At 43.3% G+C, this 24761-nt stretch overlaps 1 protein-coding gene across 1 annotated transcript; it reads right to left on the bottom strand.

Annotated features, from left to right (window-relative positions):
* Positions 1-522: 522 nt before the first annotated feature.
* On the bottom strand, positions 523-21457 carry LOC139384191 (leucine-rich repeat-containing protein 56-like). The gene is given in 9 exon segments (XM_071129248.1): positions 523-1188; positions 1370-1572; positions 2166-2233; positions 2632-2889; positions 2994-3177; positions 4780-4977; positions 5184-5277; positions 12789-12849; positions 21361-21457. Coding segments are annotated over 8 exon segments (1095 nt in total). The 3' UTR covers positions 523-1188; positions 1370-1437.
* Positions 21458-24761: the final 3304 nt, after the last annotated feature.

Genomic DNA, 24761 nt, shown 5'->3' with positions numbered 1-24761 from the left:
GTTCACCTGTTGTCGACATGGGACACCACATGAAGAGGAAGGTGTCACAGAGTTTCTCTAGTCAAAACCAACAGCAATTAAATTACATTGAACCCTTAGAAACTGATTTAGGATCCTCTCTGGTCCTGACCTTTCCATTGTAAGCTTCACAATAGCACTGGTCCTGATCCAGCAGCTCAGGGGTATTTCTCTAAGCAGGAACACTGGCCAACTAACTTTTTCCAAATATTCTGAAAAAGCTCCAGTAGTGTTAGTACTAGCCTAAAGCACTCTGACACAGTCTGATTATATGCACATACACTATTTCATTTAGAAACCTCCATGTGATGTCTTCATTACTTTTGCTATGATCAGGGGCACAACTTTGGTTTTAGAAGTTGGGGGGACATTATTATTACTTTTTTTAATCCAGTCGGATGAACACTCCAAACAGCCTATCCGACTGCTCGGAGGCGTCCACATGGTCCTTAAGCACACCGTTGCCTTGATAAAACAAAAATGGAATTTTGGGACTGTGCCTCCCCCTACAAGGGCTGTTGTCCTCAGTAAAGGCACTGTGAGATCAGTGTCAGTACTGTACAATTCTGAGCTGGGAAAGAAAAGAGGGATGCAAATTATTCTCTAACTGTCCAGCAGAGGGAGTCAAAACATTGAGATAGGAAGTTCACACTTGGATCCCATGTTCCACTCTTCAGGTGATTGTTGGATGTAATCCAGCCCCCAAGGTCCTCTTCCCTAAACATGTGATGGCCATCCTCTCTGGTGGTCTGCATGAGGTGATTGGTTGATGCCCGTTGCTGGACTGCACAGAAGTCCTGTCGGTGACCTGTCGGTGACCTGAGCCCTTGGACTAGGGGGATGGAGGCTGGCCTGTGTGGCAGGTGGTGAGTATCCTGGGGAAGCAGAGGGACTTTGGGCCTCACAGACTCCTGGAGCCCTTGATCCTCAAGCCTGGGTCTCCTCTAATTGGCCCAAGCTCTGTGTGGTCGTCAGTAGGCTTTACAGCAGTCCCAGTCCTGGCCTCAGCCACCCCACCACTAAGCCTCAGTCTGCGCGCTCGCAGCTCTGACACCCTCCGGCCACCAGGGTCTGATGTGGCGTTTTGAGGGGGAGAGGGCGTCAAAGTGGATTCAGAGGACAGGGAGATACAGGCCACCTCAAGGGATTTGGCTTTTATCTGAAACACATCTGTAAATGAAGCATAGTTTACTAGAGAACATTTGATGTTGCATTGTGGTAGTGTGATTTCAAGTTATTCTGTGTTACAATTCCTTGGATTTATATTTAGGTTTCTTGGTTTTATATTTTATATACTGAATAGGTTTGACATGTTTGATTGCCTTGTAAACCAGAGGTGAGAGAGACTCACCTGAAGAGGGGGACTGGAAAGGTAAGTCTGGCAAGCCAGTGCTGGCTGATTGACACATGACTAAGTGGTCAGTACATGTTATGCTGTTCCCTCCAGGCCCTGAGCTCAGAGAACACGTCGCTGCGCTGGTGTCCGTCCTGCTCCGAAAGGTCATATGTGTGCTCCAAAACATGGAGGGGTGGGGTGCTTGGAGTGGACACAGTCTGCATACAAAGGTAGGGAGAGAGAGAGGCAGGGAGACATTATGAAGTTAAAGGCAGAGCTTTACACAGAGGTGGGGGTGGCACCTGCATAGGGAGAGAGAGAGAGATGGATGAGGTTGGAGATAGGAGGGTAAGGGGAATAGAGAGAGGGAATCAGAGGGAGGGATAGAGGGACAGGAATGTTGAGAGGGATGAATATATAGAATATGGATGGAGGCAGAGGAAGAAATACAGTGAAGAACAGAGAGAGAAAGTGACAGAGTGTGTAGAGATGACAGATCGTCGGACGTTGGCAGGGAGCTCCATCTGTCATGTCACCTGGGCCACACCTGCATCGCTCCATCACCCTCCCCTCCTCTCTCAGATAATTATCTCCTTCTGTTCATCCTGACATCACATTAGAGAGACGGGGGGGGGGGGCAACGTCACCCAGCCATAATGGTCTGTCACAACACATAACTATTCCACCTTCACTCTGGGCCACCTTCCATTGGCACTGGGAAACTGTCAAATCTCTGCTGTGGTGGTCAATGTGCCAGAGATGAGTAAGAACTCAGTATCTACAGTTTCTCCCCACTGATGGGTCAACATACCCTCATCTTCTGTCGCCTGGCTCTGAGGGCCTGGACAGGGTTCCCACAGAACAAGATCTTCCCTGCACCTGGAGAGAAACAAAAAACAATGAATTACTGTGGAGGATAGCTAATCAGGGATGGGATTGTCACAACATGGGAAATTATGAAACTGGATAAAGGCATAGTATGCCTGATTTCTGTGGTCAGAAAATCAATGATCGCTGATTTAAAACGACATGATGATGAATCTTCAGACACTGTTACAACATGTCCTCATGGTGGCAGAGTTGACTAATTATACATTTGGATGCTACGTTTGGAAAATAAAGTCAAATACATTAGAAACTGTTGAATAACACACAAGAAGGATACAAAACAATAAGCCTGGTTCACTATATGGGCCATATTCAGTTACTAAAAGTGGGGCCTTGTATGTGGAGATGGTAGGGCTTTCAGTGCTAAGGACACCAATACAGTATCTCACCGTGCGTCAGAACGCTAGCGTCTGGGTCCACAGAGGCTGGACCTGCATCAGCAGAACCGGATCTGGACCCGGAAGGAGAGAAGGCTCTGGATCCAGCCCCTGATAAGGGTCACGACCTAGAAAGGGGTCTGGAGTCAACTGCTGAGAGGGGCCTGGCACTGACCGGTCGACTGGAGGGATGGGAACTGAAGAGGCTGTTAGCTAGGCGCTGGCCAGAGCTGGGTCTGGAGTAGGCACTCACACTGGCTGCTCTCTCCTCTATGGCCAGACAGGGAAGAGGGAACATATAGAATACAATACAGAGTAGTATTAATGGCCTTATGGAAGCAAAAAGACACACACACACACACACACACACACACCCTGTGCCATCGCTACGCAGCTGCCGTCTTTGATGGACTCTCTGAGCAGGGCCCAGTCTTCCCCCATGGAGTTGGTGCAGCCAGGCCCTGCCTTCTCCTCTGCACACATGTAGTCTAGGTAATGCAGCTGTGGGACCAGCTCCCTTACCGCCAACCGGTAGCAGTAACCCTTTTCCTCCTCGAACTAGGGAAAGGAGAAGGCAGGATGAAGAAACACGAGAGGGTACCTTGAAGGAAGAGATCCCGCACATAAAAAAAGAAACGCTAACAGATCCACTCCAACTACTTTCAGTTGCAGAAGACCAGCTCAGTCAAAGGGTACTACATGGAGGGTGGGGAAAATCTAGTCCTTGAGGGCTGCAGTATGTGCAGGCTTTTATTCCAGCCCAGCACTTATACCTCATTCAACTAATCGAGGTCCATATAAGCAGATGGCAGGTTGAATTAGGCTAGGTGTGTTAAAACAGGGCTTGAATAAATGCATCCAGTGCAGCCCTGGAGAAGCAGAGTTGCCTACCTCTGAACTACACAGTCGATTCAGTATGTTAGGTGATACAAATATGATAGGTGACTTCATAAAGGGTCCAATGTTGTGCTTTGGTTGTGATTTTAATGGTCGATTAAGGTCAAGGAATGTCCAACCTATCAAAGTTATCCTTTCAACGCCAAACACACCACTTAACACCAGAATAACATACTGTAAAAGAACATAGCCCTGTTAGAAGAGCTTTAAGCCACAATGAGTGTAACTTCTGTTCAAAGGAGGAGACAAAGAAAATGGTTCTGAGTGCTAATAATGGCAATAATCTGCACTTTGTACAGTGTTCTGGTCCTTTATCAGCACTGGGAGACAGCACTGCGGAGAGCGAGGAGGGAGAGAGACCAGTAAAAGCACTATGTTGCTGCTAAGAGATTAAATTAGAGCGGAGTACTCTCACCCTTCACCAACCAACAGAGAGAGAGGGGAGAGAGAGGGAAAGAGACAAGAGAGAGGCGAGACCGAGGGGGAGGAGAGAGAAGAAAGAGAGAGAGCTGCACTTTCTGTGCTCCACCAAGGGTATAGAGTCTAGAAAAGTAGAAAAAAAAGCAAACCCAAGGACCCCTCTCTCAGAGCTTGGACCAAGCCTAATGCATATTCAGGACAGCGTTCCCTCCCTCACTGCCCCAGTTTCCTAATTCCTGCTGCTGGTTGGGTGGGTCAAAAATAAACATATTCACTCATCCATTCATACCACTTCAACACTGCATTATGTCGTTATAGCGAAACCTTAATATACCACTTTAATATGGGCTCATTCCCATATCAACACCTGTGCTAAAGAGAGTATATTTTCCACCCTGCCTAGTTGAGCAATGTTTATACTAACTATCACCACAGCTTGTACCATCCCTACTTACACAAGCAAAGCCTGTTTTGCTCTGAACACCAATTCCCTGTCCCCTGCTCTCCAGTCCCACCCTGTTCTGCCTGATGCGGACATTATCATCTGGGCCCATATGGGGGACATTGTGGAGAGTATGACTCACAGCCTGAGCCCAGCATGCAGAGCCATGGTAGCACAGTCATTCTGGATAATTTCATTACCAGACTCAAACACTCACAACCCCCATGCCTGGACGCACACACACACACACACACACACACACACACACACACACACACACACACACACACACATATGCACGCATCTTGGAGTATCTAAAATCCAGATTCAGTAATATATACAATAATACACATGATTGTGGTTGTGGTGAGGGTTAGGAGTGTTGGAGTGTGCGCAAATACCTGTGTGGCATTAGGGTGGGGGTGCATACAGACAGGGTTTCCCTCTAGGGTGAGCGTGCAGAGTTGGGAGCGCCGGCCCAGGTACTGCACCTGCACCAGGTCATTCACATCATTCCCTTCCAGGTCCAACAGCTGTAGATTCTCCAGCATGCTCAACTGACTCATGTCCGACACTCTGTTGTAGGCCACATACAGCTCCTAGCGTAGGGAGAGGACATACCAACACAGGCTCAGGTTTAGTGGAACTCAACATTTACGTAGTCAAATACATAAAACATCAACCTTTGTTGAACTGTGAGGTTTTCACAGGTGAATGAGTTGGATAGAAGCCAGGTGGAGTAACAGGTCTTGTAGACTGTAGTTCATGATGGTACACTGCAAAGGTTTTCCACTACAAACTCTACCTTGAGAGAGGAGGAGGGGACACCATCCAGGTCTGCCAGGCTGCAGTGAGATATCCACAGCACCTGAAGGTGAGACAGCGTGGTTCCCAGGTCCCTACACAGCCATGATCCAGAGGCAAGGGTGGAATTGTCACAACAGAACATCAGGAGGGCAAAAGGCTACCGGCAGGGCTTTGTTCATTGGTACTAGTAGCACTGGTGTACCCAACTTTTAAAATGAGCACCAGGGTAATAGATTGATTTAAAGGTATTTAGATAGCCTATATGAATCATGTTTTGAAGCTCATCCCCTGGAGCCCCTGTGATGATACTGATGGTTTGTCGAGATTGATGGTTTGTTGACAACTGTAGCATTTTAGCTAAGCCTAACCCAGCTACGAACAGAAGTGACATTACGTAGCTGGTTAGGAGAATGAAGTTAAGGTTAGGAAAAGGTTTTGGGTTAGGCTTAGCTAAAATGCTAGTTGTCCACAACTGTTATCCCCAACGTGACAACTAGATGGAGCTGTACTGGTAGCCACAACCCTACTAACCACCAGGCTTGACAAACTATTAGTATCATAACACCGCCTCCAAAACTAATGCAATCACTTTTCAACCGCTGCAAACTCCTCTCACCAGGGTAACCCGAGCCAGATAATTGAATCCCCTCATTGGTAAATAAGTTGCCACAATCTGACCAATCAAATTATGTTTTGTGGTGTTCACATTGTGATTGGTCCCTGGCCTGAACCAATAGGAGGCCATTTTTTTAAAAGCCTCCTTAATTTTGCCATCTGTAAAATGGGAAACCTGGGGAAGAGTCACTGCGGAAATCTACTAAAGAGGGGTGTTAATCAGTGACGACTCGTAACACGTTAAACCAATCAAATGCCTTGCCAAAGGTCCTCACCAGATTAGTGACAGGAGTTTTTGGGGGGACTAAAAACAAGCACTTTTAGTCAACAAGCACATTTTTAGAACGCTTGCAGCACACTGGTTTTCGCTGCATTTCTGATATTTCGAGATTAGTTAAAGCTGCGGCAAGAAGAGAGAAATGGTCTACAACGCTGGCCATATCAATATTTTTAATTTTTTTTATTTCTGGAGTGATATTTGGCTGTGCAGGCCAAGAAGAAGCTAGCCACAATGAAGTACGTTTTGAGAAAAGTCAGCTAACGTTGTAAGTTACCTAGGTATAACTAGCTACACTGAACAAAAATATAAATGCCACATGTAAAATGTTGGTCCCATGTTTCAAATAAAAGATCCCAGAAATGTTCCATACGCACAAAAAGTTTATTTATCTCAAATTCAAATCAAACCAATTGTTATTTGTCACATGTGCCAAATACTTGAAATGCTTACTTACAAGCCCCTAACCAACAGCGCAGTTCAAGAAATAGAGTTAAGAAAATATTTCCAAAATGAAATAAAGTAAAGATAACAAGTAACACAGTAGAATACAGGGGGTCTGGTACCGAGTAAATGTGTGGTTAGTCAAGGAACCTGTGTGCACACATTTGTTTACATCCCAAGCATTTCTCATTTGCCAAGAAAAACCATCCACCTGACAAGTGTGGCATATCAAGAAGCTGACTAAACAGTGTGATCATTACACAAGTGCACCTTTGTAATGGGGACAATAAAAGGCCACTCTAAAATGTGCAGTTTTGTCACACAACACAATGCCAGATTTCTCAAGTTGTGATGGAGCATGTAATTGGCATGCTGACTGCAGGAATGTCCACCAGAGCTGTTGCCAGAGAATTTTATGTTAATTTCTCTACCATAAACCATCTTCAACATCGTTTTAGGGAATTTGGCAGTACGTCCAACCGACCTTACAACCGCAGACCATGTGTATGGTGTCTTTTGGGGCGAGCGATTTGCTGATGTCAACGGTGTGAACAGAGTGCCCCATGGTGGTGGTGGGGTTATGGTATGGGCAGGCATAAGCTACGGACAACAAACACAATTGCATTTTATCGATGCCAATTTGAACTCAGAAATACCGTGACGACATCCTGAGGCGCATTGTCGTGCCATTTATCCGCCGCCAGCACCTCATGTTTCAGCATGATAATACAAGGATCTGTACACAATTCATGGAGGCTGAAAATGTCCCAGTTGTTCCATGGCCTGCATACTCACCAGACATGTCACCCATTGAGCATGTTTGGGATGCTCTGGATCGACATGTATGACGGCATGTTCCAGTTCCCACCAATATCCAGAAACTTCACACAGCCTCACACAGCCATTGAAGAGGAGTGGAACAACATTCCACAGGCCACAATCAACAGCCTGATCAACTCTATGCGAAGGAGATGTGTTAAGCTGCATGAGGCAAATGTTGGTCACACCAGATATTGACTGGTTTTCTGATCCACGCGCCTACCTTTTTTTTAAAGGTATCTGTGGCCAATAGATGCATATCTATATTCCCATTCATGTGAAATCCATAAATTAGGGCCTAATGAATTTATTTGAATTTACTGATTTCCTTATATGAACTGTAACTCAGTAAAACCTTTGAAATTGTTGCATATTGCGTTCATATTTTTGTTCAGTATAGTTCAATTTATCATGATTATAAAGCCAACAAAATGTTAATAAAAAAAGGAAATTATTGACTAATATTATTTTCATACTGTACCTACATTTTAAAGGTTGGATTTGCACTAACCAATGTTATATGTCGACACTTAAAACCCCCTAAGGTCGATGTCCACTCACCCACAGAAATATAATTAGCATAATAAAAATATCCCCATAAAAATGTATCAGTTTAAGCTAGAGATATGTTGTTGTTTTTTGCATTGGATGCGTCTCAATCCACGGCATCTACCTACAGTGCATTTGGAAAGTATTCAGACCCCTTCCCTTGCTACACATTTTGTTATGTTACAAGAATTGCCAAGAGTGTGCAAAGCTGTCATCAAGGCAAAGAGTGGCTACTTTGAAGAATCGCAAATATAAAATATATTTTGATTTGTTTAACACTTTTTTGGTTACTACATGATTCCATGTGTTATTTTTTAGTTTTGATGTCTTCACTATTATTCTACAATGTAGAAAATAGTAAAAATAAAAAAATAAAAAACCTGGAATGAGTAGGTGTGTCCAAACTTCTGACTGGTCCTGTATATAATTATTTTTGATACTTCAAGGGGTCTTAAAATTCAAAATCAAATTATCTTGCTATTCTAAATAGCTTAGTAGAACCCCCTCCCCAGCTTCGACGAGGCTTAGACTGTTTAGTGCCAAAAATAAGTGGCTAAATACATGTAAAAAAATATATATGTATATATTTCCTGATATTTCTTATATCTCTCAGATATAGGACAGACACTTCATAACAAACTTCCTTTTGTTGTTCCATGTAGTGAATCTGTTATTCAATGCATTTGTATGGGCTAACAGCAGTAAGGTCCAAACATTGTTTTCAACAAATATTTTTTAAATACATTTTTTGATACTTCAAGGGGTCTTACAATTCAAAATCAAATAGCTAAATGATTCTTGGTATGACCATCTGAAAATAATTTGTTCAACTACTAGACAAAAAGGAAATGTTCATTTGAGAATACAACACGGAAACAGACACAGAGACAGAAGCCCTTCCCCTCTTCATTGCAGGATTGTGATATGCGATTAATCAACATTGACACTAGTTCATTTGAATAAAATAGTTTAACAATTAAAACAAGTTAAAACACTTCCCTTGAAAGAATCAACCCTTCATCACTATAAAATGTATACATAAGATAACTCGTATGTTAAGATTAGACATCTTAGTGAAAACAACAATAGATCATTGAGGAGTAGACTATTATTACTAAAGCATCATTTCAGGTGGACAAAAGAAAAAACACCATACCAGCGATAGCACAACCTTGCTCCACTGATCCCTGTTCTACTGGGTGACCAAACTTCTGTTACAGCCCAGAAATAGCACACTTGATTGTCAACTCCTTGGGTTTGATAAGTTGAATCAGGTGTGTTATTGCTGGGCTGAAACAGAATCTTGGCACACCCAGCAGACAGGGAGGGATTCGCCTGCCCCAATTGTAATAGGTTTATACATTGTGTGTGATGTTTAACTGTATATTTGTATACAACCTGTGCTAACATAAGTAGGCCTACACATATAACCCATGGCATATAGGTAGGCCTACCTATGTTATCAACATTTTGTATACAAAAATACAGCTGGTATACACAGTTGGTTTGTGAGAAGGTGTTAGTTCACAATTAGCCTTTGTTATGTAAATTAAACTGCAAAGTACCAGTGGCTTGGCTTTGGCCCCAAGTGAGAGCAGGTCCACCAGAGACATGGCCCAGTGGCACAAGGGTGCTGGCCTGCGTAGATGGAAACCGAAAAGTCTGAGCCTTATGGGTAAAACACTGGTGTAAATCATGTATGGAAATGCACCATTAGTTTTTTTGAACATTCATTGGGACCCCTCTCTTCATTTGCAAACACAGGCTTTCTTTATCTGAGGACAGAAAACATCACAAAGAAACAGGCTTAATTTATACTCAAATTAGACCGCACTGAATATTATGTCGCTATTATCTCTCTGTCCTCAAGGTTTTTCTCTCTCGGGTCTGGAACTGGAGAATGTTTTCATAATGTTCTCCCACAAAGTTACCTGCGCTATCCAGTAGCCTACACTCTCCTTTTTCTGATAGTTGGAGCTGCAATTTCACCCTCTTCATTTCATGACTGCTTTCTACAAAAGCATTTGGAGACTGTTTTCATTTACAATAATTACATCAAGATCGCTAGCTAATAGAAAGTTAGCTAGCTGATGGCATTTAATTCACATAGCTAAACAATGTGTAACATTAGCTAGCAGCTCAGTTGAGTTAGCCTACAAAGTGGCCTACTACTAGGACTGTAAAAAAAAAATGTAAAAAGTTTTTTCAACATTTACTTACTTTAATAGGTTCTCCCACTCACTTTGTTTATTCGGGTCCTTACTACAACGAAATATTGGGCAATCTTCAAGATTTTACCTGTGGTAGTAAAGCGCAGCCATGAGGACGAATAGAGTACCACTGCATGAGTCATAACACCCATAAAACCTAGCGGACAAACAGGGAAATAGTTCAGGTAGCTAGGATTACGGAAGGATGATTGCAGAAACTGAGGTTTTGTTTGAAACTGCTAAAGAGTCGAGTGAAGCTAATAGTACGGAGTGAGAATGAGTGGGTGACAGTGGCGAAGAAGACGGGAAACGAGAAGTAAAGCTATGTTGGAAAATAGGGAACCAATAGACTTGTTTTTGGTCAGTGTCAGGGTTTTGGATCAATGCTACTTGAGAAATCCGTTTAACATATCCAGGAAAATCTGGAATGTGTTGGAAGAAAGTGTGGAGTCGGTGAGAGACACAAGAAGTGGTCTTATTTAGATTTGTTGTGTGTCTGCGGAGCAGAAGACACGAGTGTTAAGACTCAAAAAAGATATCGGAGTGGAATGTTTCCTGCGTGGGTTTTCGTAGCAGGGAGCCTATCAAGGGGGTTATTTCTGGGGTGACGCAAGAAATAAAGGTAGAGGATATTACTGAAGACATCGAAGGAGTGGTTGGTGCACGTTGATTGACCTGTACGATGGACGGAGAAAAGAAGTTCACTTCATCCATGCTACTGTTCTTTGAAGAATAGTCTCTCCCTTCTCATATAAAGTTAGGATTCATGAGATACCCTGTAAGAGCTTTTGTGCACAAGCCCCTTCAGTGTCATAAATCTAAAATATTTGGTAATGTGTCAAGTGTGTGCAGAAGGGAAGAGTATTGTATGCCATATGAAGGGGAATGCTACAACTGTGGAGGTGAACATGCGCTTGAATTCTTGGAGTGCCCTGTTAGGGTGGAGGAGAATGAGGTGGCAAGGGTAAGGAGTGTCCGGCATGTCTCTTATCTGGAGGCGGTGAGAAAATTAGAAGGAACGAGTAGCGGGGAAGAAGCAATTGTAGTAGAGCCACCAAGACCGGTGAAGGTTTCTCATTATCCAATGGACAGTGAAATGCTACATGGTAAAAAGGTGGACTTTGTATTATTTATTGTAATGGTCATAAACTGTACAGCACAAGCGGAGAAAAAGTATACGAAAATTGGAATCATTTTGAATGCTGCTGAACATTTTTGGGAACTTCGTGATTTCACAGCCGAGGCGGTGCAAGAAATCCTGTCGGTGAATGTAGCCCCATCACAGCCTCCCTCCCTTGCACACTCCTCTCTCACCAGCCTCTGTTATGAGTACCCCTGGACCTTAGCACACTCCTTACAGTCTCCCGACAGGCCTCCAGGACACAGTCAGCATACTGCATTCTCCACAACCCCGCTGGACTTTCTATCCCTACTCTCTGCACACTTACCCAGCCCCCGCATCCAATCCCAGGTCCATGGGAAACCCTTTGGAAGCCTTGTTTATCTATGACTTCTGGTCTGTCCCCAACTTTAGTATATTTTTAAAAGCTGGTCCAAGCTCAACCTTAGCCCCAACAGCACACTCCCTACTTTCTCTACACTCCCTACTTTCTCTCCTGACAGCAGGCACAGTATTCAATTGTCCCTGACCACCACCCTCCCTTACAAACACTCTCTCCTCATCAGCCTCTGCAGCCCAGAGCAGGAAATGCTATCGAGGCTGTTCACGTCCGGCCGGCCCTTGGCTGTTCCTCACAGGGTGGGTCACACAGTTCTCTATCTCCCCTCTGCTCCTTTCCTCTCTTATATACCTTGATCCTGTATCACTCTACCTTCCCTCTCCTCTCTTATCCCTCGCTCCCTCTACAGAACATCCAGGCCATGTAACACAGATATTTCTCTCCTCTGCTCCTCTCGCATCCTCTGCTTCCTGTATAACACTTACACAGATGCACAATGGCTTCATCTTCATCCTCCAACGACAGGCTTTTTCCAGCAGCACCTTGTCAGCCTTGCCTGGTTGCCAAATCTGTGTGCTTTGTGCTGTTATACATGCGAATGACAGAGGTTCTGGCTAAAGCAAAAATTGATATGGCAAACAGGCCACAGTCTGTCTGTCTGTCTGCTGTGCGATTTACAGGCCGGGTGCATCCTCTTTCTCCACAGACAAAGGCCCTCAGTCAGATTTGCTGTTCCCCCTCGCCCTAGTGTTACAGCTCCCTACGGCCTGCCTTAGTGGAAATAAAGCCACTGCACCTGTACTGTGTATGTTCCTATCCCATAGCCTACCAGCAGGACCCAGTGGTCTCGGTCTTCAAAGCCTAGCTCTTAACCACATTGCGGGCCTCCAGAGCCTTCTGCTTCTGGGCCTTTCCTGATGCAGACAGCCAGGCCAGGGTGAAGCGTCACAGAGATCCCCATGGGACAACACTAGCTCTGGTTCCAATTACAGCTCTCTTTGTGGGAGGATGGGAAACCCACACACAGTGGGTCTCCTGCTTTGTCCCCTATCATAGGAATGGAGCATCTAGGGCTACCTGCCTTTATACTGTTAGCTGCTGCTAGTGGTAGTGTTTGTAATACTCAGAGCAGAAAATGCTTTATTTTATTTAACAGACAATTCCAACACATAACTACAATAGACAGAGAGACAGAGACAGAGCACTATAGAGTGGGACTTTCCGCTTACCCTACTGACGTTATCATACTGTTGTTAATTTTCAGCTGCACCAGCTTGGGCAAGTAGGCACCTGCAAGATGATAAGATAAAGAGAGAGAGACGTTCCTCACACGTCACAGAGGGCCGATGACTTGATTCGATTGGGTCTTAAACAACTGGCTGGCTCCCTCCCAGCCACGCCTTAACAGACCTATAATCTCCATTCATTAGCGGAGAGAGAGAGACAGAGTCTGCTGCTAGTGATTCACCCCTGCGCAGACAAACTTCCGTCATGCCCGCACAAGTTGAGCAATTGAGCTTTTCTTAAGGACATAGGTGAGCATGATGGTGTGGTTCTTTCTGTCCTTATCTGTTAAAGCAGTGAGAAGAGCAGGAGGGAGTTGTGCTCACAGAGAGAGCTATGTATGGTACAGTACAAACCTAAGTGTGAATTTGGCATGTTCTGTTTTGTGCATGGGGTTGGAACCTAAATTATTGCCATCGTTTCATTCTGAACAGAACCATTCTTTTTTCGTTTCTACTGTTCCGACCAGCAAAATAAAGTTCTGAACCAGTTCGAACCCCCCAAAAAGTAATGGTTCCTTTATAAACTTCTGAAATCAACATTGTTTTTGCTCGACATTAAATTACATAGCTAATCGGATAGAGCAGCTTGCTATGGAGCGGGAAAGCGAGGGTGGAGGTGGAGTAGGAGGAGGAGGAGGAGGAGGAGGCTTGACTTGAAGCGCTGGAAATTCTTGCTGTTATGCATTATCTGAATTAGGCTCACAGAATTATACCTATGGAGGAGCAGCTTCTATGAAGGAACTTTGAATGACTTTGAACTTCAGTGAGTTGGCTTAATGTTAGACCAAAGAAACTAGCTAGATACAGTGCCTTGCGGAAGTATTCGGCCCCCTTAAGTTAATACTTTGTAGCGCCACCTTTTGCTGCGATTACAGCTGTAAGTAGCTTGGGGTATGTCTCTATCAGTTTTGCACATCGAGAGACTGAAATGTTTTCCCATTCCTCCTTGCAAAACAGCTCGAGCTCAGTGAGGTTGGATGGAGAGCATTTGTGAACAGCAGTTTTCAGTTCTTTCCACAGATTCTCGATTGGATTCAGGTCTGGACTTTGACTTGGCCATTCTAACACCTGGATATGTTTATTTTTTAACCATTCCATTGTAGATTTTGCTTTATGTTTTGGATCATTGTCTTGTTGGAAGACAAATCTCCGTCCCAGTCTCAGGTCTTTTGCAGACTCCATCAGGTTTTCTTCCAGAATGGTCCTGTATTTGGCTCCATCCATCTTCCCATCAATTTTAACCATCTTCCCTGTCCCTGCTGAAGAAAAGCAGGCCCAAACCATGATGCTGCCACCACCATGTTTGACAGTGGGCATGGTGTGTTCAGCTGTGTTGCTTTTACGCCAAACATAACGTTTTGCATTGTTGCCAAAAAGTTCAATTTTGGTTTCATCTGACCAGAGCACCTTCTTCCACATGTTTGGTGTGTCTCCCAGGTGGCTTGTGGCAAACTTTAAACAACACTTTTTATGGATATCTTTAAGAAATGGCTTTCTTCTTGCCACTCTTCCATAAAGGCCAGATTTGTGCAATATACGACTGATTGTTGTCCTATGGACAGAGTCTCCCACCTCAGCTGTAGATCTCTGCAGTTCATCCAGAGTGATCATGGGCCTCTTGGCTGCATCTCTGATCAGTCTTCTCCTTGTATGAGCTGAAAGTTTAGAGGGACGGCCAGGTCTTGGTAGATTTGCAGTGGTCTGATACTCCTTCCATTTCAATATTATCGCTTGCACAGTGCTCCTTGGGATGTTTAAAGCTTGGGAAATCTTTTTGTATCCAAATCCGGCTTTAAACTTCTTCACAACAGTATCTCGGACCTGCCTGGTGTGTTCCTTGTTCTTCATGATGCTCTCTGCGCTTTTAACGGACCTCTGAGACTATCACAGTGCAGGTGCATTTATACGGAGACTTGATTACACACAGGTGGATTGTATTTATCATCATTAGTCATTTAGGTCAACATTGGATCATTCAGAGATCCTCACTGAACTTCTGGAGAGAGTTTGTTGCATTGAAAGTAAAGGGGCTGAATAATTTTGCACGCCCAATTTTTAAGTTTTTGATTTGTTAAAAAAGTGTGAAATATCCAATAAATGTCGTTCCACTTCATGATTGTGTCCCACTTGTTGTTGATTCTTCACAAAAAAATACAGTTTTATATCTTTATGTTTGAAGCCTGAAATGTGGCAAAAGGTCGCAAAGTTCAAGGTGGCCAAATACTTTCGCAAGGCACTGTAGCTAGCTAACAAGCTTGTGTGTGCAGAGCGGCACCAGAATTAAAATAAAAACACGTCTTAGCGTCTTTTTGTAGTTAATAAATACAATATCAAATGTGATAACTACAGTATCCTTAAAAAGTTAATCCATTCTTCTCTAATTAAATCTCTCTCCCTAATTTCTGAATCACGGTTGTAACGTCAATAGGCTACAGTAGCCTATGTTTCGGAGGGGACGGGAAGGTAGCCTACACACACACGCAAAGATTTTCAGCTGGCAGGCAGACACTGGAATACGTTTCTGAGTGACAGTGAGGGCTTTGCATAGGGCTTATGTTGCAATTTTTAGTGGGATAGGAAAAAATTCTCGGAACGTAAAATATCGTTATTAACCGATTCCCATTAACCGATTCCCATTATTTTAAAATAATGTTTCTGTTCCGGAATAGATCACTTTCGTTCCCAGTTCTGATTCTGTTCCTTTAAAAACATATTTTTTCCTCAAATTTTCTGTGCAGTTCCCTGAACCGGTTCCAACCCCTGGCTGTATGCATCACACAGCCACGGTATGTTTTTTTTGTCTGGCCTTTATCTGTCTAACAGTAAACCATGTCTGTGTAGATTGTGATTGTCTTAATTTATCTATACTATGAGTCAATACACATAATATGAACACATCATTTGTGAGTCTGTCAACACTGTACATTTCACACATACAGTTGGTATTGCATAATGCCCACTTCATGTTTGATTAAAACAAGGATTCACATACAGTACTGTTCACATACACGTCATATACAGTAGAATATACAGTACACAGTCCCCTATAATTGCAAATACTGCAAAAATATTGTTTTTGTTGTTTTGGCTATGTACTCCAGCACTGAAATCGTGGTTGCATCCACATTAATATAGAAGTGTTTAGAAACATATTATATTCTTATTTACAATAAAAGTGACTCCAAAATGACACAATACATTTTTTACCATTAATTTCTATTGGGAACAAAATAATCTGAACCACATCCAAAACAAACAGCAAATGCATCCAACAAAATATGTCACTGTCCCAATACTTTTGGAGCTCACTGTATGTTACAAGTAACTGCCAAAATAAAGGAAATGGCAACATAAAGTGTCTTAACAGGGTGTTGGGCCACTACAAGCCAGAAGAGCTTCAATGTACCTTGGCATAGATTCTACAGGTGTCTGGAACTCTATTGGAGGGATGCGACACCATTCTTCCATGAGAAATTCCATAATTTGGTGTTTTGTTGATGGTGGCGGAAAAACACTGTCTCAGGCACCCCTGCAGAAACTCCCATAAGTGTTCAATTGGGTTGAAATCTGGTGACTGAAAAGGACATGGCATATGGTTTACATCGTTTTCATGCTCATCAAACCATTAAAAACCACTTGAGCCCTGTGGATGGGTGCATTGTCATCCTGGGTGCATTGTCAAGCCATGGTAGCCAACATAATGGCCTGCCCAGCATTTTCATACATAACCCTAGCATGATAGATATGAATTGCTTAATTAACTCCGGAACCACACCTTCTTCTTTGGGATTGGGTTGGCGGATCGAATCCAACTTAAAGGTGCATACACCGCCCCCTACTGTACTAAAATGTAAACCCAGTCACGACCTACCAACATTAAATTATCTTCATTATTCCTGTTCCTAAAAGGAAACACTTGCACCACCAACTAACCCTATACCTATATACCACTATTTCATATAAATAAAAATCAGCACCCCATTAACTCATACACCCAGGTACCTCTCTGCAGATGCCACCTACACTATTCCACTACTTTGATGGCCTGGGAGGACGGGCCACCACCCCTCAACACACCCTGTAACTCTTCTGAAGTCAAATCTCGTATACCCTTCTCTGCAGCTGCCACCACAACATCTATTTGCTGTGAGTTACATTCCATTTCTGCGGTACAGTTGATAACCCTTGCTACAGTATGAACACTAAGAAGCCAACCTTACTGAAGCATAACTCACTTGTTACCCTATCCCTCCGTGCTGGCACAAATCTACTACTCACTGGGATCCTCTCAGGATCCCTCACCCTTGACTCATCCCCCTCCACTTCCTTCACTGCCTCAGCATACGACACCCTCTGCACTACTCTGACACTTCAACCTGCCTCTGTCGCCCAGGACACTTCAGATCCCCAGCAACAAGGGCACCCCTACAGTTGACACATACAACTTTATCCACCGAAATTACACAATACTCTGTCCCATGCACTACTGCACACATCCCACATCTTGGAATCTCCCTTCTACACACTGCTGAAACATGACCATTGCACCAGAAACAAAGTGGTAGCGCCTGCTCCCTCTGATCAGAAAAAACACAAAAACATACAGTATCACAAGTCCGCTACAGGTTACTTCACTGATTCAACTGCCCACAACTCCTTTCTCACCCACCCTGAAACCACAAATGGATCTGCCAATTGGCAGGGGCTCACTTTCTCCCAAAATGTCACTCCTATTGGCCCAGATTCCTCCTTATCATGTCTGACGCCATTCTTCCTCAACACGCTTCTTCCCACTACACCTGGCTCTTCTCCTTCTTCCTCGCTGTCCATTATCACATCTATCCGTTCACCATGCTCTTGCCGCGCCTTCATCCACTGCATTGCTTGCAGAGCACGCACTGATGACGTTTCTCCAAAACCGAACTTCTGTTACTTAGCCTATTTTACAAGTCAGGCTAACTCTGACCTCTCTTAAAAAATAATAATAATATAAATTTAAAAAATAATATATATATATATATATATTTTTTTTTTAAACTCTTGACCTCTCCATGCTTCCTTCACCTTCTGGAACCACACCTGTGTGGAATCACCTCCTTTCAATGTACTTTGCATCCCTCAGTCAGATATAAATATGTAATGGTCTTTTTTACATTGTTGATATCAATAATTTTGACCCGAATGTGCAAATTGTCCAAACAGATCCTCAAGGTAGATGGATTATTTTAAATATGTTATTGTACCATAAAAATAAAAAACAGAAATATCACATTTACATAATTATTAAGACCCTTTAGTCAGGACTTTCTTGAAGCACCTTTCGCGGCGATTACAGCCTTGAGTCTTGTTGGGTATGATGCTTGGCACACCTGTATTTGGGGAGTTTCTCCCATTCTACTCTGCAGATCCTCTCAAGCTCTGTCAGGTTGGATGGGGAGCGTCACTGCAAAGCTATTTTCAGGTCTCTCCAGAGATGTTCGAACGGGTTCAAGTCCGGGCTATGGCTGGGCCACTCAAAGACATTCAGAGACTTGTCCCGAAGCCACTCATGCATTGTCTTGGCTGTGTGCTTAGGGTTGTTGTCCGGTTGGAATGTGAACATTCGCCAAATTCTGAGGTCCTGACCACTCTGGAGCAGGTTTTATATATAGCCAAATATATAGCCACAGATCTTTATTATAAAGGGATTGATGAGAGAAAAAAAACGATTGAATCAATTTTAGAATAAGGCTGTAACGTAACAAAATGTGGAAAACTTCAAGGGTTGTGAATACACTGTATATCAATTCCATGCGTACTTTCTTTTTTTGCTGAGTGTATTAGGTCCGGTCAGAGATGCTGAAGTGGTTTGTTCAGTCAAGTATCTCGATAGGAGGAATAGAAGTGGTCTGAATATGGTTTGGCTGCTGAATCAGATGTGTTGGTCCTCCCCAGTGCTGATACCTAAATCTCCTCCGTCTCTGTACTGTGTGTGTGTCAGAGTGTTGTACTTTCTGTTTCCCTCTCATTCAGCTGTAGTTAGTGTAGGTCATAAGGGAGACGCAACAATAAGCTACTGTATACCTGGGCTCTGAGGCTACTTCTGTACATGATAGACAAGCCCGCTGCGTAGGATTAATCATCCCTATAAAGCTGTCATACAGGCCTTTCTACTGACTCTGAAAAACACCAAAAGAAAGATGACCAGGGTCCATGCTCATCTCCGTGAACGTGCCTTAGGCATGCTGCAAGGCGGCACGAGGACTGCAGATGTGGCCATGGCAATGAATTGCAACGCTACAGGGGGACAGGGAGGACAGCTGATCGTCTTCGCAGTGGCAGACCACGTGTAACAACAGCTGCACAGGATCGGTACATCCCAACATCACACCTGTGGGACAGGTACAGGATGGCAACAGCTGCCCGAGTTACACCAAGAATGCACAATCCCTCCATCAGTGCTCAGACTGTCCGCAATAGGCTGAGAGAGGCTGGACTGAGGGCTTGTAGGCCTGTTGTAAGGCAGGTCCTCACCGGCAACAACGTCGCCTATGGGCACAAACCCACCATCGCTGGACCATACAGGACTGGCAAAAAGTGCTCTTCACTGACGAGTAGCGGTTTTGTCCCACCAGGGGTGATGGTTGGATTCGCGTTTATCGTCGAAGGAATGAGCGTTACACCGAGGCCTGTACTCTGGAGCGGGAGCGGTTTGGAGGTGCAGGGTCCGTCATGGTCTGGGGCGCTGTGTCACAGCATCATCGGACTGAGTTTTTTGTCATTGCAGGCAATCTCAACGTTGTGAGTTACAGGGAAGAAATCCTCCTCCCTCATGTGGTACCCTTCCTGCAGGCTCATCCTGACATGACCCTCCACATGACAATGCCACCAGACATACTGCTCGTTCTGTGCGTGATTTCCTGCAAGACAGGAATGTCAGTGTTCTGCCATCGCCAGCGAAGAGCCTGGATCTCAATCCCAATGAGCACCTCTGGGACCTGTTGGCTCGGAGGGTAAGGGCTAGAGCCATTCCCCCCAGAAATGTCAGGGAACTTGCAGGTGCCTTGGTGGAAGAGTGGGATAACATCTCACAGCAAGAACTGGAAAATCTGGTGCAGTCCATGAGGAGGAGATGCACTGCAGTACTTAATGCAGCTGGTGGCCACACCAGATACTGACTGTTACTTTTGATTTTGACCCCTCCTTTGTTCAGGGACACATTATTCCATTTATATTAGTCACATGTCTGGAACTTGTTCAGTTTTTGTTTCAGTTGTTATGTTCATAGAAATATTTACACATGTTAAGTTTGCTGAAAATAAACGCAGTTGACAGTGAGAGCACGTTTATTTTTATAGTTATATATATATATATATATATATACACACACACACACACACACACACACAGTGGGGAGAACAAGTATTTGTTACACTGCCAATTTTGCAGGTTTTCCTACTTACAAAGCATGTAGAGGTCTGTAATTTTTTATCATAGGTACACTTCAACTGTGAGAGACAGAATCTAAAACAAAAATCCAGAAAATCACATTGTATGATTTTTAAGTAATTCATTTGCATTTTATTGCATGACATAAGTATTTGATACATCAGAAAAGCAGAACTTAATATTTGGTACAGAAACCTTTGTTTGCAATTACAGAGATCATACGTTTCCTGTAGTTCTTGACCAGGTTTGCACACACAGCAGCAGGGATTTTGGCCCACTCCTCCATACAGACCTTCTCCAGATCCTTCAGGTTTCGGGGCTGTTGCTGGGCAATACGGACTTTCAGCTCCCTCCAAAGATTTTCTATTGGGTTCAGGTCTGGAGACTGGCTAGGCCACTCCTGGACCTTGAGATGCTTCTTACGGAGCCACTCCTTAGTTGCCCTGGCTGTGTGTTTCGGGTCGTTGTCATGCTGGAAGACCCAGCTACGACCCATCTTCAATGCTCTTACTGAGGGAAGGAGGTTGTTGGCCAAGATCTCGCGATACATGGCCCCATCCATCCTCCCCTCAATACGGTGCAGTCGTCCTGTCCCCTTTGCAGAAAAGCATCCCCAAAGAATGATGTTTCCACCTCCATGCTTCACGGTTGGGATGGTGTTCTTGGGGTTGTACTCATCCTTCTTCTTCCTCCAAACACGGCGAGTGGAGTTTAGACCAAAAAGCTCTATTTTTGTCTCATCAGACCACATGATCTTCTCTCATTCCTCCTCTGGATCATCCAGATGGTCATTGGCAAACTTCAGATGGGCCTGGACATGCGCTGGCTTGAGCAGGGGGACATTGCGTGCGCTGCAGGATTTTAATCCATGACGGCGTAGTGTGTTACTAATGGTTTTCTTTGAGACTGTGGTCCCAGCCCTCTTCAGGTCATTGACCAGGTCCTGCCATGTAGTTCTGGGCTGATCCCTCACCTTCCTCATGATCATTGATGCCCCACGAGGTGAGATCTTGCATGGAGCCCCAGACCGTCATCTTGAACTTCTTCCATTTTCTAATAATTGCGCCAACAGTTGTTGCCTTCTCACCAAGCTGCCTGCCTATTGTCCTGAAGCCCATCCCAGCCTTGTGTAGGTCTACAATTGTATCCCTGATGTCCTTACACAAATCTCTGGTCTTGGCCATTGTGGAGAGGTTGGAGTCTGTTTGATTGAGTGTGTGGACAGGTGTCTTTTATACAGGTAACGAGTTCAAGCAGGTGCAGATAATACAGGTAATGAGTGGAGAACAGGAGGGCTTCTTAAAGAAAAACTAACAGGTCTGTGAGAGCCGGCATTCTTACTGGTTGGTAGGTGATCAAATACTTATGTCATGCAATAAAATGCAAATGAATTACTTAAAAATCATACAATGTGATTTTCTGGATTTTTGTTTTAGATTCCGTCTCTCACAGTTGAAGTGTACCTATGATAAAAATGACAGACCTCTACATGCTTTGTAAGTAGGACACACTGCCGATTTTGCAGGTTATCAAATACTTGTTCTCCCCACTGTATACACACACACACACACACACACACTACCATTCAAAAGTTTTGGGTCACTTAGAAATGTCCTTGTTTTTTAAAGAAAAGCACATTTTTTGTCCATTAAAATAACATCAAATTGATCAGAAATACTGTGTAGACATTGTTAATGTTGTAAATGACTATTGTAACTGGAAATGGCTGATTTTGAAGGGAATATCTACATAGGCGTACAGAGGCCCATTATCAGCAACCATCACTCCTGTGTTCCAATGGCACATTGTGTTAGCTATTCCAAGTTTATCATTTTAAAAGGCTAATTGATCATTAGAAGACCCTTTTGCAATTATGTTAGCACAGCTGAAAACTGTTGTTCTGATTAAAGGATCAATAAAACTGCCCTTCTTTAGACTAGTTGAGTATCTGGAGCATCAGCATTTGTGGGTTCGATTACAGGTTCAAAATGGCTAGAAACAAAGCACTTTCTTCTGAAACTCCTCAGTCTATTTTTGTTCTGAGAAATTAAGGCTATTCCATGCGAGAAATTTCCAAGAAACTGAAGATCTCGTACAACGCTGTGCACTACTCCCTTCACGGAACAGCACAAACTGGCTCTAACCAGAATAGAAAAAGGAGTGGGAGGCCCTGGTGCACAACTGAGCAAGAGGACAAGTACATTGGAGTGTCTAGTTTGAGAAACAGATGCCTCACAAGTCCTCAACTGGCTGCTTCATTAAAAAAGCACTTTACGGTAATTACTCTTGCTTTTGGCGTCAAACAGGCAATGAAAACGTTCAAAATTTGACTCATGAAAAAGTAATAAAGAGATCCAAGTGACTGTGACTATTGTCTGTCTGTCTGTTACTGGAGGAGGCAGTCAGGTTCTAGGTTAAAGGTCCAATGCAGATGGTTATATCTCAATATCAAATAATAACTAAGTACCTTACCGTGATTGTTTTAAATTTTCTCAAGCAAGAATTTTGCTAAGAGTGTCTGAGTGGGGAGGGAAAAACAGAAAACTAGCTTGTATAGGCAGAGAGGTTTGGAACTATTTCTTATTGTTCTATTAACTAATTTGCCGCATGGTGATGTGACCAAGGAATGACCAAATACATATAAAAGAAAATCTCATTTTTGACTGCACACCACAGATGATTATAGATGGGAGTGTTTGCACTACATGCCTTTTGGCTTAGCATACTCACAAGGAAGCACAGACATCAGAGATAAATCCAAATCTCCCCAAACGCTTAATGGCCAGATTTCACTAGTTGCACCCAGCTGTCTCCTCCTTTCCAGAGACCAATTTCACTGAAGAGGCTAATAGCGTTTCGCACCAGGCAACCACACCACAGCCTCATTTATAAACTAGCCCACCAAATAATTTCAACAGTGACACTGACAGAAAGGGCAATGAGTTTGTTTTATAATTTTGATTAAAAAAAACATTTAAAAAAACAGACACTGCAAGGAGAGATTACAAAAAAAAAAGTATCTTATTGATGTTAGCCTTAATGTTGATATCAGGGTATTAAATATGAAGACTTCTACGTACATAGACAGAGGGTGTGTGTCATTTATGTTCTCTAATGCTGTGCTTAGGCCTACATCCTGAGCGTCCAGTGTGCCATTCATCAACCTCTGATGCTTGTGACACTTTTATGAATATCCCCCCCATATGTCCACTCAGCAATCAAGGTCATGGAGCATGTTGATGGTTTAAGAACATTAGCTAATTTGTGGAGTCACATGCTTGTCCTTTAAAAACATACGAATATAGGAATGTATAGGTTTTGTGCAAACTACAATTATTAATTGTTTTAATGCCCTAAATGTAGTCAAGAAGCATGCTTCCATATCCCATAAAGGGCCACACATCCCTTCCCAATAAGAGCCTCACCAGCTTTTCTGTAGAGGTAAGAGCTCCACCAGCATGTCAGAGTCCTTGTAAGCAGCAGGGGTTGGGTTCATCTGACCAGACCCACTCAGCTAAGTCACCAGTACCTTCTCTGTGCCTGGCCGCGCCAAAGGTACAGAGTCCTGGGAACAAATCATCACTCACGGACACCTGGAAGCAATTAAATAAAGGTGAATAATAATAATAATATGTTAGTGTAAGCGTCAACATATTTATGTGTGTGTGAGATGGCTGGTATGTGTAAATGAGTGTGATGTGACTACTGTAACTGCACTTGAAACCATTTAAGAATATATCTAAGATACTAAAAACAAAGCATATAAAAGTTGACATTGCTAGCTAGCGCCACTTCTACATACTTGTTTCATAAATTCATAAACAAGACATTCTATCTGAGGTATATTGTCAGAAGAAGTCGCTTATCTGGCTATTTGGTTAGTTAGCCTTGTTAGTCAGCTAGCTGATACCTCACACTTAGGGGTTGGCTCTGCTGGCTTGAGTATGAAAAGAAGCTGGCTAACATCTCGATATCATACAAATGTGTTGACGTGTTGATTGGCTGCAGATAACAAATTAATTTAAAAGTCTAAATGGAATCACAAATAACTTTTCATTTTGGTTATCCACCAATACCCAATGTCGTATTTTATCTTACCTTAGATAGCTAGCTACATTCGTAAACGTGTGAAGTGCACATTCTTCAGAGAGCATTTGCAAATACACGCACAAGTTTGCTTGACAACGGCAAATTACTTCCTGGATACGGTTATAAAAGGGGGCTTTGCCCCTTGGGATATGTAGTCTAAAGTGTATTTTTTTTATTGCATGATCGATAACAACACTACGATGATAAGCTACCGCACATTCTAGTCTACATGTTCAGCCACATATTAATATTAAACATGTAATACTAAAGCTCCCAGGTTTACTTTATCTGACTGGGCTATGGTTCGAAAATGTGAAATGCATAAATCACGTTAAGATTGGCTACTACGGAATTTGTAGTTGTAATTCTGTATGCCCACACTGCCCCTTTATATTTTGC

This window comes from Oncorhynchus clarkii, chromosome 1 (genome assembly GCF_045791955.1).
Source record: "Oncorhynchus clarkii lewisi isolate Uvic-CL-2024 chromosome 1, UVic_Ocla_1.0, whole genome shotgun sequence".
NCBI lineage: Eukaryota > Metazoa > Chordata > Actinopteri > Salmoniformes > Salmonidae > Oncorhynchus > Oncorhynchus clarkii.
This window is presented reverse-complemented; position numbering and strand designations above follow the sequence as displayed.